The sequence below is a fragment of the Scomber japonicus genome, chromosome 12 (genome assembly GCF_027409825.1).
Source record: "Scomber japonicus isolate fScoJap1 chromosome 12, fScoJap1.pri, whole genome shotgun sequence".
NCBI lineage: Eukaryota > Metazoa > Chordata > Actinopteri > Scombriformes > Scombridae > Scomber > Scomber japonicus.
Window position 1 is genome coordinate 26444619 of NC_070589.1, and position 13964 is coordinate 26458582.

At 36.6% G+C, this 13964-nt stretch overlaps 1 protein-coding gene across 1 annotated transcript; it reads right to left on the reverse strand.

Annotated features, from left to right (window-relative positions):
• Positions 1-1572: 1572 nt before the first annotated feature.
• Positions 1573-12394, reverse strand: LOC128369702 (uncharacterized). The gene is made up of 4 exons (XM_053330780.1): positions 12337-12394; positions 10174-10482; positions 9803-10093; positions 1573-1883 (listed from the first exon to the last, which is right to left on the reverse strand). Exons 1-4 carry the CDS (start codon positions 12392-12394, stop codon positions 1573-1575), a joined length of 969 nt encoding a protein of 322 aa, XP_053186755.1.
• Positions 12395-13964: the final 1570 nt, after the last annotated feature.

Here is a 13964-nt window from a genome sequence, read left to right on the forward strand (position 1 = left end):
AGCTCTGATTTTATCCATAATGTTATCTTCTATGGTGCAGGACACATGCAGAACCCAACACCCAAACATATTTACATTGCAAATACAGTTATTAATCTTTTGAGGAAATAGTCTGTGCAGCTGTTTTAATAGCAAAATACGGTCCAGCAAGTTCTCTGAGGGCTGAGTAGGACTTGACATGACGTGCCACGATTTGGTCCTATGAATGGACTGAATCATCATCATGATCTGTGTTTTTCAGTTCTGGGTGGTGGCTGGACTTTGGAGGTTTGGTGACTTGAGCATACATTTTCTCTGTTAAGATGATGTTATCAGTCTCAGTGGATTGTACAGGTCCAGCAGGAAATCCTGCCGAATCATAGATGGGGTTTGGAGTAAAACCTGAAGCATCTGTGGCAGTCTGATTAGGAGTTTGGTCGGGAAACATTTCCTAGAAATATATCAAACAACCATGTTAGATAAAATGTTTTCCACTTATTCTGACATACTCAGTACAGTATATATACAGTATCTAAACCTGCTGTCCAATGAAAAGTCAAACAGCATGTTTGGACAGATAGGTTGTGATACACCTGGAAGTAATTCAGTTCACAAAAAGACATTACCCAGTACAACAGATTGCATGAAGAAACACAATGGGCGTCATTTAGATAAATGGGAAAGTTATGTAAGAAAACACTATGACGCTTACCTGAGGACTGTCGTATATTATATTTTCCCAGTTCTTTGTTTCCTTTCTTTTCTGGCCTGTCAAAAAAACAACAACCATTGTTAATCTGTAAATACTACTACTACTACTAATAATAATAATAATAATAATAATAATTGTATTTATTTAGTATTTAATAGTAGTATTATCTGAAAATGTGTATATTTCCAGCGTTCAAAAAAGGAACATAGAAGCTCAGATTACAACTCCACTATTTCTGCACATAGAAAATAGTTTGCTGACAGTTCGTGGGGTTGAATGTCATATATTGTAAATGTAATCACTCCAATGGCATTGTTTCATTATACATGAGAGGTTTGTGTGTGTGGTGGGTATTATCTGCCACAATAATGGAATTCATACACAAACATGTATGAAGATTTAATATTACACTATCACTATAATGCTTGGGCTTACATATGATTAGACAGCCCAGGAAAAGGCCAAGGAAAACTGGGATCCCGATCCCAGTAGATATGGCAGTGCCCAGATAAGGAGCTGCAAATGAACAAAAATAAAAGATCAGACATGTTTATGGATGTATTTGTGTTACCTGGCAAAAATATGTATATTTTATGGAGGCCATGTTCTACTACATGGAGCACTCAAAATGTTACTGCATGTGCACACAATACAATCCAGTCCCACCTCTAGGTTAATTCATGCACACAAGATAAGATCTAATTAAAGACAGCCTTGATTTATATGTTTCTCTCTATGCTCTGGCGCTCCATAACAATAATTTTTTCGGACCAATAAGAAAATGTTAACCATGGCAGTAATTTGTAACAATTGTCTATGCTGGGTGAGCGCAATTTGCACTGCATGATAAGAAGTGTGTCTAAACTGTGTATTATTGTCAGTTAGTTGTTTTGTCTTTCAGTCTCACCAGCATTTTGAGAGCAGAGAGGCCGAATCTCCTTTATGTCTCTGGTCCAGCTGACTTGGCTGCTATGGTTACAGATGATGAAGTCATTCAACAGGTAGACACGGAGAGAAGAACCAGAGGTTGTGACCTCTGACTGATCTCCTCCCTCCTGATTGCAGGTTTGGGTGTCACATCTAAAAGTGCTGTTGATGAGAGAGTCCTCTGTACTGCAGGTCACAGTGAGGTTACAGGACTCTGTGCTGTTAGACACAGAGTTCACTGACAGCTGAACTGGAGACACTGGATCTAGAGGACAAAAGGTAGGTGTGAAGGTTATAAAACAGGGTACTACTGTGTATCAACGTTTGAAATCTAAAGAAACCTACCTTCAATTATGACCTTGTATTCAGTTAGAGGTTGGTTTTTGTCCCTAGTTATGAGTGCAGTGTAATCTCCACTGTCGCTGTGTTGCACATTCTTCAAAAGCAAAGAGAGATTTTGTACAGAAAACTCAACTCTTCCTTTATAACTGTCAAGTATTCTTGTTGTGTTATCAGGAGCTACTCTCACTACATTGCGAGTATTATTGATTGTCCAACTAAATTCATCATATTCTCCTAGAACAACAGGTTTGTTAACATGCAGATGTAAATCCTTCCCTTTCTGCACAAACACAGTTGTCACATCACTGGACCCTGTAAAAAGAACACACATTAAAATCACTTGTATGATTTTTCATTCACCACAAAAGTCAGAGTATTGCTGCCAATGCCTTAACTCCCCAAATACTGAGTAATGTTTGTAAATTAATTTTTATGTTTCAAGACAAATAGACAGACTATCTCATTTGGATCAATGGACTGTCAATGTAATAAAACATATTGATGGATTTATAAATAGTTCAAAGTCACGCTTTGTACTGAAGCTCTGTGATTATATTAAATCCTTTTTATGTATTTTTCAATCACCGTAGTTCATTGTGGTTCTCTCATTCATTTGTGTAATTTTACTATGAATTTTAAAGTTGTCTTGGAACTGTCTCAGTGTTTCATTGTTTGTTTTAATAACAGCTATCAAGACGCCAGGAAAGCAGGATTGATACTTAATTAATTTAAAAGAATAAAAGGCTTTTTCTGCCTGGTTCCATCACCACCCACATCTCGTTTATATTAAGCCACTGAAAATGAAACCAAAGGGCAATTCAGTCTATCAGGTTCGGGCTGATTTCAGTATACTTTTTTTTTCATTTTATGGCCAGCAAAACAGATTAATAATAAATCATTTACGTGTTTCCCCAAAATAATTATGTTCCTGACAGTGTGATGAAGGCTTTGAAACTAGTAAAACACAATTTATACAAACCATATTCAGGTTAAAAATAAATTAAAGATAAATCAGTCAGATATTGAAAGGACACTAAATTTTAAAAGCTCCACAAATGTTGTCTCCTGTAATGGTTGAACAAATGAAGAGTTCATACCTCAACGTTAATACTCTTTGTGTTTTCCTTTAATAACCAGTTTAAAAACAACTCTCTCACTACAGTAACCAGATTTTGAGAACAAAGTCAACCAACAACAGAAAATATTTAAAGAAAAATGTTTTACCTTGTGTTTGCCATGAATACATCACACAACCAACAGCATAAAGCACAATATGAGCCATTATGTCCTTCTTATGACACAATGAGGAAGTGGTAAAGGTCTTTATGCTCTGCAGTCAGTTACAGTCACGACACAGTTGTCACACATTTTCACTGAACAGATTCAAACTGTGACCACTGAACAGAAAGCCCCCTTTCTATCTCTCCATCTGCATTTCAGACAGTTAACACCTCAGAGCTCCATGTTAAATATAAAATTACTATTTCCATCATATCCATCACATTTTGTCTATTTACACTTCATGTCCTTGTCAACTAGACTGAAAAGTGAAATGGGACTTCAATTAAATATTTATTGTTAACTTGACAATGTTAGTAACTTAGAAATTACATGAAGGTTCAGATGTCTCCCACCTCAATAGTGAAAGGAGAGCCCCGTCATTGTTTGACATGTGCATCTTAAAACAACCAGGTAGGTATTTACACCCATACTTACATGTACAGAAGCTGTTTGTGATTATCTTAAAACATTATCTTATTAATATCAGGAAGTTTGTTTAAAGATACTGAGACTGAGTTTTGTAGGCAGAATGCATCTATTTTAAGGTTTATTAAAAGTTTGAGTGCTTTTAAAAGTATTAAAAAACATTTTCTTCATCAAGTAAGTGTGTAACTTTCCTAGGGTGCATTTCCATTTTAAAGAAACAGGAGATCAAGAGATATAGAGAGCACCTTGAGGATATTCCAATTGCAGTGTGTCTACATTCAGTTTTGTAGCGCTACATCAGTCAAACACAATCTACAAAGTGCTTTACCTAACATATAACATTGCATTGCCATGTACAACACACATCATTGAGGGGTTTACGTGTCTTGTTGCAGTCATTTTTCAACAGGAAATGTAAAACCATCATCATGACAGTGTTGAAGAGGAGGAAAGTGTGACATGGGTTATAGAAACAAACCATACAAATAGTATCGTATACATAGTATTTCACTTTTGAAGGTTAGAATACCCAATTCTTTTGTTAATTTAACTTGTGCCTTATTAAGTCTTAATGATGTGCACATGAGACATATTTAGTAACAAAGGTTTATTCGGTTGGGCAGGTAATATTATTTTTAATAAAACAAAATACTTAATAAAGTGGCAAAGGTGAGAGCAGTGTATATTGCACAGGCCCAGGAGACAATATAATATAATATAGTATGATATGATATGAGGTAGGTCAGGACATCAGTTTATTTTGTTTTGGCCAAGAGTCTCACTGTGGCAGGGAGGAAGCTCGTTTATGGTGATGCTGTCCGCTCCATTCTTGAAGAAGGCTGAGACTTTTTTAGCAAAACAAGACCTTCATAAACTTAACTGTGTTAATGATGACTTCCATGTGGCAGGGGTATCCATACTCAGGCATAAGACATATGATCCACTGACCTGTGCCATCAGACTAGAGGTGGACTGGTGCATAGCAATTATGTTTGTACATAATGTTTTTATAGTCTTGAATGTTTACACTCTTTTTGAATATTACCAGAATGAAGAGAAATATCTTAACAAGTGTGCTTTTATAAGATGTTTTATTGAAGAAGATGTGTTTGTTGTTGGTAATATGAACACTGACATGTCAGATAATAACTCTATTTGGTCTACATTTGATTCAATTTAGTCACAATAGCAAGCTGGTCCTCTCTAGCAATGTGCTGCTACCAATATATAGCTACAAATATACTAGTGAAGCATACAACATCCTGCCTGGATCACTGTACAGCTGATGCTCATGATTGTTTAGAGAGTGTTGAGATTACATAGTTGTATTGAGATACCATATGATGCTAATCTGTGTGGTAATCTTAACTGTAAAAACCAAAACCACAATAAAGGTCTGTGTGTAAAGTATTATGCAATTGTGAATGGTGTCAGTGATAGCAGTAAGGTGTTTTGTCGAAGGAGGTCTAAACATTATAATAATCAGCACAGACGCATTTAAAACTGGGTTTCGTCAAATTAAGCCAGGTATGGCCCAGAGAATGAACACAAGAAACTTGCAAATATGCTGTATGTTTTAATAAAAGGAATGAGCAGACCTCCATGGCTAAAAAGTTGCACCATAATAATATACTACTAATACAATACTACAATCAACAGCAACAGCACAATGTATATTATAACAAAATACTTTGCAAATAAACTATATGTATATCATGTGAGCTGCATTTAGACATGTGTATTGTCACTCATCATTGGAGTAATTCAAAGTATTCAACATATCAAGTCAAAGGAAACATACAGTCTGCATAAAGAACAAAAGACCTTGCAATGATGCATTGATGCCTTTGCAGGTTCATTTTTCATCGTTGCAACATGTTAGTTTTCTGTTTGGACATTTACCAAAATTCACACTACCTACAGGCTGACAATGAAAGAGGTGTTATACTGCATCGTATGAAAAGGAAGTGGTTATAGTGTATGTGCACTGAGCTACCTAAATAAGTATGTTTAAGTAGATCAAACTGAACTAATACAGCAAATACTCTAGCAGGATAACATTTTAAATGACTTTTGTCCCAATGGACTACAGGTGAAAATATTCCTTAAGCTAACTCTGGTGCAACATACAGACCCTCTTCCTGTAAATATAGTGTTATTATTTATTTAAACCTTGCTTTTCATTAACTGAGACCAAACATATTTTCTGACGAGGAGCTAAATTCATTCTTTATCAGCAGATCTCAAACAGTGAAATAGAGCTTGGAGAGAAAGTTTGAACAGACAAGTTGACATTGTGACGCTTACATTGTGAGAGTTTGTGGTTTTGATAGGAAAGATATACTTCTGACACAAAAGCTCTCCACCAAGTCCTCTGCCTAGCACTTTGAAGTCAGGGCAGCCAGAGACCAGGATGTTTATATTTGTGATGCTTTTAATCTTATTGTACATAAAGTAATAAAATCTGAGTACCTTTGTTACATTTTTACACTTTTTTTTTTGTTTAGGTTAAAATGCTATTAATAACGTAATGGCACTCATAGAGCGATCCACCAGGCATAGAAACTCATCATTATTCCATTCTCATAATATTCACCATATACATATAAACCTTATCAGTGTAGTGCGGGGGTGAGACATAGGAGGGAGGAGGGGTTGTTGCTGTTCAAGTTTTTTCAAAGTGCTGTGTGAAATATAAGAAAGGTAAGAGTTGCTTTAATAAAGTGAATGCAAGTGACTAGCAGCAGTGATTAGTCAAACATGGCAAATATTTTAAAAATAAATATTCTAGTGTTTTTCTGTCGGTGTTAGTGACAGTCTACTGTTGTTGTAGTTGTTGCTTCAATGAATTACAGAACATGTATGACAGACACTGATTGTTTGAATTAGAACAAAATGTAGTGATTAACCAGAAAAAGCAAAAATAAAGAATTAGTCAACAGAGTTTATTAGAGTCAACATAAAAAACACAACAGATATTTGGGGATAATTGTGCTGTATTGTCAAAACTTTAATTGAATAACTGTTTTGTTGTGTTGCAGGTTCACAGAGTATCTCTCTGTGCCTGGTGAAGACAGTCATGTTCTCTGTCAGTCTGATCATCATGGTGTCTGTGTCAGTGTAAAAAAATTCAATGTCGCAAAAAATTCAGTGTCAAAAATTCAGTGTCTCAAATTCAGAGTCAACATCCGGGTAACTAAACAGAAGCAATCGATCCCTGAATCAAATCGTTCACCATCCAGCCAATCAAGTTACGCTCCGTTTGTCCTGTGACCCCGACACAGGAAGGCGGTGAAGATATGCGGTTAAGCCCACTCAGCTATGTCAGCTACCGGCAGAAACAACGATGGCGCTTCAGTGAGTATTTACCATTTTATTTACAATTTCTCTTGGTAAATAAAATGGTAAATACTCTGTGAACGATTTGATTCAGGGATCTATTGCTTCTGTTTAGTTACCCGGATGTTGACTCTGAATTTTTGACACTGAATTTTTTGCGACATTGAATTTTTTTACACTGAATTTTTGAAGACATTGAATTTTTTTACACTGAATTTTTGAAGACATTGAATTTTTTTACACTGAATTTTTGAAGACATTTAATTTTTTTACACTGAATTTTTTGCAACATTGAATTTTTTTACACTGAATTTTTGAAGACATTGAATTTTTTTACACTGAATTTTTGAAGACATTGAATTTTTTTACACTGAATTTTGGAAGACATTGAATTTTTTTACACTGATTTTTTTTAAACATTAGAAAAAATTCAGAGGAAAAAAAAATCAGTTCTTGAAATTCAACGGCTTTTAAAATTCAAAGTCTGATTTCAATGAAAAAAAAATTCAGTGCTAAAAATTCAAATTCAAAAGCAGATGGCACAGATTTACTTACATACTCTCCCTTTCTTCGCCAAACACAAGCAACATCAATGTGCCCAAACAATTCCAGTTTAATCTCATCAGACCAAAGCAAAGACCAAGACAGTAACAAAAAAACAACTAACACAACAACCATAAATAGATAAATAAACAGTGACATACAACACAACCAATGATGAATCCGATGTGGCACACTCGTAAAGGTCCATCTCACAGAAAAAGTACGACAAATAATAAATAAAAATACAAACATATTCGTGCATCTGGTCCAATGTGTTTGAAGACCACTCTGAGGCTGACTGGGACTTAGAATCCATCATGATTTAGTCCTGTGAATGGCCTGAATCATTATTATCATCTGTGTTTTTCAGGGCTCGATGGTGGTTGGACTTTGGAGCCTTGGTACCTAGAGCAAAGGTGTTTAGCTTGGGTTAGGGTTTTGCTTCTGAAAATCAGGTCTTAACTGTTAAATTATTTTTGATGTGAAATTCAGTCCCTCAGTTTGATAAACAGGGTTAGGAAAATTATGTAATAAAACACTGTGACGCTTACCTGAGGGTTGCTCAGGTGCAGTTGGAGGTCCTGCCGAAGGGTTAGTGGAGTTTGGGGAAAGAACTGAATCATCTTCTGTTGCATTCTGATTGGGGCCGGATTGATTCTTAAAACATTGTTTATCTGTAAATAATAATTATAATAATGATTACAATGTGAAAATATGTATACTTCCAAAACAAAATATACATATTTTAATTTCAGTTGGACGTGTAATATACAGGTTGTCCACAACGTCTCTTTACAATTTAAAACATTTATTACAAAAGCAATTGATAAGATATGTCAATCAGATTTGCTCAGTGGTTATTAAAGTTTTTAATCACATTGCATTTGTGTATCGTGTACTGAACAAAGATACGGGACATTAACGGCCTGAAGCAAAAGATCACCCATGCCATTGCCACCATTGATGAGGCTATGCTACAGCGAACATGGCAAGAAATAGAGTGCCATCTTGATGTACTTCGTGCAACTAATGGTACCCATATAGATGTGTATTAAATGATTACATTTCCACAGATGGGTCTATACATTTGCTTTTGTAATAAATTTGTTAAATTATAAAGAGACTTCATGGACACCCTGTATGATATTCAGGCCCACTAGATGTTACCCTGTAGCATCAGCATCTTAAAAACATAGTACACGTTGTTTACTCAATAAAGTTGTGGAAAGAAAAGAAAGCGATCAGTGAACCAACAACTAATTAATCAAACTGTCAAATTAGGCAGGGCTGACCAAATATACTGACTCTCTCTCAAGACTCTGTTACTGCATGGCGTATTTATCACCCCAGATGTTTTCAGAAACATATTTGTATGTACAGTAATAGCTGTAATATGAGAAACTTTGTGACATGGCTGCCATGTTGTAAATGGATGCAAAGGACAGAGAGGAAATCACATGCACCAACATGCACACTCACATGCACTAATATGTGGCTGGACCAGCATTCAAACAAAGAACAGATTACTAACTTCACATAAAATTGTTTGCTAACATCTAGTGGGGCTGAATGTCATATATTGCAAATGTAATCAGTCCAATGGCATTGTTTAATTATACATGAGAGGTTTGTGGGTGTACTGGGTATTATCTGCCATAATGATGGAATTCATATGCAAAGTATGAAGATTTAATACATTATCAGTATAATGCTTCGGCTTACATATGATTAGACAGCCCGGGAAAAGGAAAAGGGAAACGCAAACTAGGATTCCAATCCGAGTAGGTCTTGTAGTGTCCAGATAAGGAGCTGCAAATTAAAAAAAATATATATATATCAGACATGCTTATGTATACGTTTGAGTTACCTTCCAAATATTCACAGATGTATAACTTTGAAGAACTTTCTGGCTAAAAATGACGGAGCTCCTAAGTGGACATTGGCAAAAAATACATATTTGTATGGAGGTTGTGATTTACTACATGGAGCGCTCAAAATACAATCCAATCCCACGTCTAGGTTAATTCATGCACATAATATAAGTGTAAATACAGGCAGGCTTGATTTATATGTTTCTCTCTATGACTTTTCTAGTGCTCTGTAACAAATACTTTTTTTGGCTAATAAAATGTTAATGTGTTCACCCCCACAATATTTAGAAACAAATTTTTAGGTTTGATGGTGATTTGCACTGCATGACAAGAAGTCTGTCTAAACTGTGTGTTATTGTCAGTTAGCTGTTATGTATCTTACTCTCACCAGCATTCAGAGAGCAGAGAGGCCGAATCTTTTTCATTTCTCTGGTCCAGTTCACCTGGTTACTATGGTTACAGATGATGGAGTCATTCAACAGGTAGACACGGAGAGAAGAACCAGAGGTTGTGACCTTTGACTGCTCTCCTCCCTCCTGATGGCAGGTTTGGGTGTCACATGTAAAAGTGCTGTTGATGAGAGAGTCCTCTGTACTACAGGTCACAGTGAGGTTACAGGACTCTCTGCTGTTAGACACAGAGTTCACTGACAGCTGAACTGGAGACACTGGATCTAGAGGACAAAAGGTAGGTGTGAAGGGTTATAGAACAGGATACTACTGTTTATGAAAATTTGAAACTAAAGAAACCTACCTTGAATTATGACCCTATATTCAGCTACACATTGGATATTGTCCCCATTTATGAGTGCAGTGTAATCTCCACTGTCGCTGTGTTGCACGTTCTTCAAAAGTAAAGAATGATTTTGAACAGAAAACTCAACCCTTCCTTTATAACTGTCACTTATTTTATTTTTTTTATCATGAAATAATCTCACTACATTGGAAGTTTTATTGTATGTCCAACTAAATTCATCGTCCTTTCCTAGAACAAGAAGTTCCTTAACATCCAGATGTAAATCCTTCCCTTTCTGCACAAACACAGTTGTCACAGCACTGGACCCTGTAAAAAGAACACACATTAAAATCACTTCAGTCACCATTGTTTTTACAAATGGTCATTAAAAAGTGAGAGTATTGCTGTTAATGCCTTTACTCCCCAAACATTGAGCAATGTTTGTTTTAAGACAAATAGGCAGACCGTCTCACTTAGATTGGACTGTCAATGTAATGAAAAATATCAGTGGATTTATAAGTACAACAAAATTTTGCAACAACACACACACACACACACACACACACACACACACTCTCTACAGGGAAGGTGAGTTCAAATTCACGCTTTGCCCTTAAGCTCTGTAATAATATTAAGTCCATTTAACCATAATTTATTGTGTTGCACTCATTCATTTGTGGATATATTAAAGCTACCCTTACTTTTGTTACATTTTTACACATTTTTTGTTTCGGTTAAAATACTATTAAAAAGGTAATGGCACTCTAAAATGTTAGAGAGATCCACCAGGCATAGAAACTCATCATTATGTCATTCTCATAATATTCTGTGAAAACACTGACTAATCATAACATTTGGTCCGAATGATATGATTGGCCGAGCAACCTGCCTGTTTTCCCCTTCCGCATCACATAATCGCGCGCACCCCCACCAGGAAGAGAATCTGTTGTGTTACGTACATACATCCATGACCCATGGAGATAGCCGTCGATTGTCAGTCGACAGTAACGACTGACAATGACAGACAAAAGCCATCCACAGCTTCCACCTCCAGCCACTCCCACAGGGAAAAAGAAAACTGTATCAGAAAACTGTTGTAGTGCGCATTGGTGGGTGGGGGTGGGGGGATAGGAGGGAGGAGGGGTTGTTGCTGTTCAAGTTTTTTCAAAGTGCTGTGTGAAATGCAAGTAAGATAAGAGTCGCTTTAAAAGGAAATGCTACATTTTAAAGTCACAACAAAGTGCAACATTTCAGCCTGAGCATAGTGTTTTGAACACTAGAATAGGTAACAAAGGTGCAATATGATCACCTCCATCGCTCAGGCTGATGCTGTCGTTCTTCACTTCCTCCATTTTCCGTGCTGTCACTTGTTTATCACTCATGCTAAAACCAGCTAGGCAACTACGGAGTTTTGCGAGCAGCTTCAGATTCATCTAGGAATTCATGGCTAATTCGTGTCGATTGAGGAGGCTGCTACTGATGCAGCCGTATCTGTCACTTGTTGAACCGAATATATGGTTGCATCGGTTTATTGTTCACAACCCTATTGCCTACTGTAACGGTTGAAAGATAAACTGAAAGTCAAAACAACAAATGAAGAGTTTATACCTCAACGTTAATACTCTTTGTTTTTTTACTTTAATAATACAAAAAGGTTTACAGTTTTTAAAATCTCTTTATTAGATCTTAGGTCTAGGAATGAACAATGCAAAATTTAGTTTAATGCATTATTGTATTCATTCTTTCGATTTTTTTCCATTTACATCAACTAGAAAGGTAACATACCCATTATTTGAACCATGAATAGAGTTGAACCATTTAATAAAACTCAAGCTTGGTAACGCTTCTGGTAGCCCAGTGGTTATTGCACATGCCTCATAATGGCGTTGTCCTGAGTTCGACTCTGATAAGCGACATTGGCTGTATGTCATTCCTCTCTCTCTCTCTCTCTCTCTCCCTTTTTCATGTTGGCCTTTATGCCATCTACTTTCAATAAAGGCAAAATGCAAGGCAAAAAAGTTCTCATTTTCACTGAAAACATGGTTCAATTTTATAGTATATAGTTTTATATCAATAATGTCTAATTCAGAAACAACTTCCAGCAGTGCCTCAGTGCAAACAACCAGAATTTGAAAACAAAGTCAACCAACAACAGAAAATATATAAAGAAAAATGTTTTACCGTGTGTTTTCCATGAATACATCACACAGACAACAACTAGAAGCACGATCTGAGCCATTGTAACCTTCATACGACAAAATGAGGAAGTGGTAAATGGCTCTGCAATCACTCACATCTGAAGTCACAGATTTCACAGAACAGCTTGTTTCAATCTGTGGCCAATGAACAAAAAAATCCCCTTTTCATATGTTATGTCAGGAATATTTGAATAACAATCTCGTGCCAACACACATCAGATAAAAAACTAAAAGAAAACTAAAAACAAAATCTGAATCTGTAAGTATTTACACCCATAAATCGTCAGAAGCTGTTTGTGATTAGCAAAAAACATTATTTCATTAATATCAGGACGTTTGTTTAAAGCCACAGAGACAGTGAAACTTCAATTCCAGTTAGTTTTGTAGGCAGAATGCTACTAAAAATGTAGTACAGAATGTAGTACTAAAAATGTAAAAAAGTAAAAAAAAGTAAGTGTGTAACCTTCCTGAGGAATGTACTTACATAAAGTGCTACATTTCTATTAAAAAAACAGGAAAATCATGAGATACAGAGAGCACCTTGAGGATATTCCAACTGCAGGGTGTCTACATTCAGTTTTGTAGCACTACATCAGTCAAACACAATCTAGAAAATGCTTTATCTAACATATAACAGTGCATTGCAACACACATAATTGATGTTGTGTTTATATGCCTTGTTTCAGTGTTTCCTCCATTTTTCAACAGGAAATGTAAAGTTATCATGCCAGTGCTGAGGAAGAGGAAGAGGGGGGTGTGCAGATTTTTGCAGTTATAGAAATAAACTGTGCAAACATACATTTTTGAAGGTTAGAGTACTCAATGTTTGTGTTGTATTCATTGACCTTGTACATTATTAGGTCTTAATGACATGTGCATGAGACATATTTAGCAACAAAATTTTAGTCGGTTGATCAGAGAAGATTATTTTTAATAAAGCAAAGTGATTTTATATGGCAAATATTTTAGGATTTCTGTGTGTGTTAGTGACCACCAATGCTTATGCACGGGGGGAACCTCATGAATCAATCCAGGGGGGCCACTACTTGCAGAATCCACAGGGACTAGAGAACTTGGCAATCATGGGAGGCAACCCACCACAAGCACTCATGTGACCATGGCCACCCAACCCTCCAGTACCAGGAACTGAGGGACCAGGACCATCTGGAATGGCAGATTATCATCAAGCACCACTTGTGCCTTTACCAGCATGGTGTCAAGAGCAGATAATACAGGAGTGGGCAATGATGAGAGGCCCAGAGGCCCCCTCGAACACAATTAAGACAGTACCACGAGGCGTGCCAGCAACTGATGAGCAGAAATAGCAGCTCATTGACCTTGAAAGAGAGAACAGAGAACAACTAAGAGAAAACTGCAACAGGAGAAGGGCTGTTTCATCGGCCATGTGGATCATCTGAGAAATCAACTGGTCATGGCCAGAGTGATAGAGTGCAGTCGGTCCCTGCGCAGAGGTTCATCTGTCAACTGCTGGGATGTACCTTCCATAATAGAGCATGATACTCCTACTTCTGCCTTGGATGTTTTCCTACCATCTAGTGGCAGGGATAGATCCAACCACACTGTCAGTACAATGCCACCTACTGACAGTGA

What these genes read in the sequence shown, in the direction of transcription:
- LOC128369702 (XM_053330780.1), bottom strand. Translation starts at nt 12,394, where the DNA reads ATGGCTCAGATCGTGCTTCTAGTTGTTGTCTGTGTGATGTATTCATGG. An exon ending in ATATAGGGTCATAATTCAAG is followed by an intron (nt 10,094 to 10,173) that starts GTAGGTTTCTTT and finishes TTTGTCCTCTAG; the next exon opens with ATCCAGTGTCTCCAGTTCAG. An exon ending in CTCTCTGAATGCTGGTGAGA is followed by an intron (nt 1,884 to 9,802) that starts GTAAGATACATA and finishes TTTGTCCTCTAG; the next exon opens with ATCCAGTGTCTCCAGTTCAG.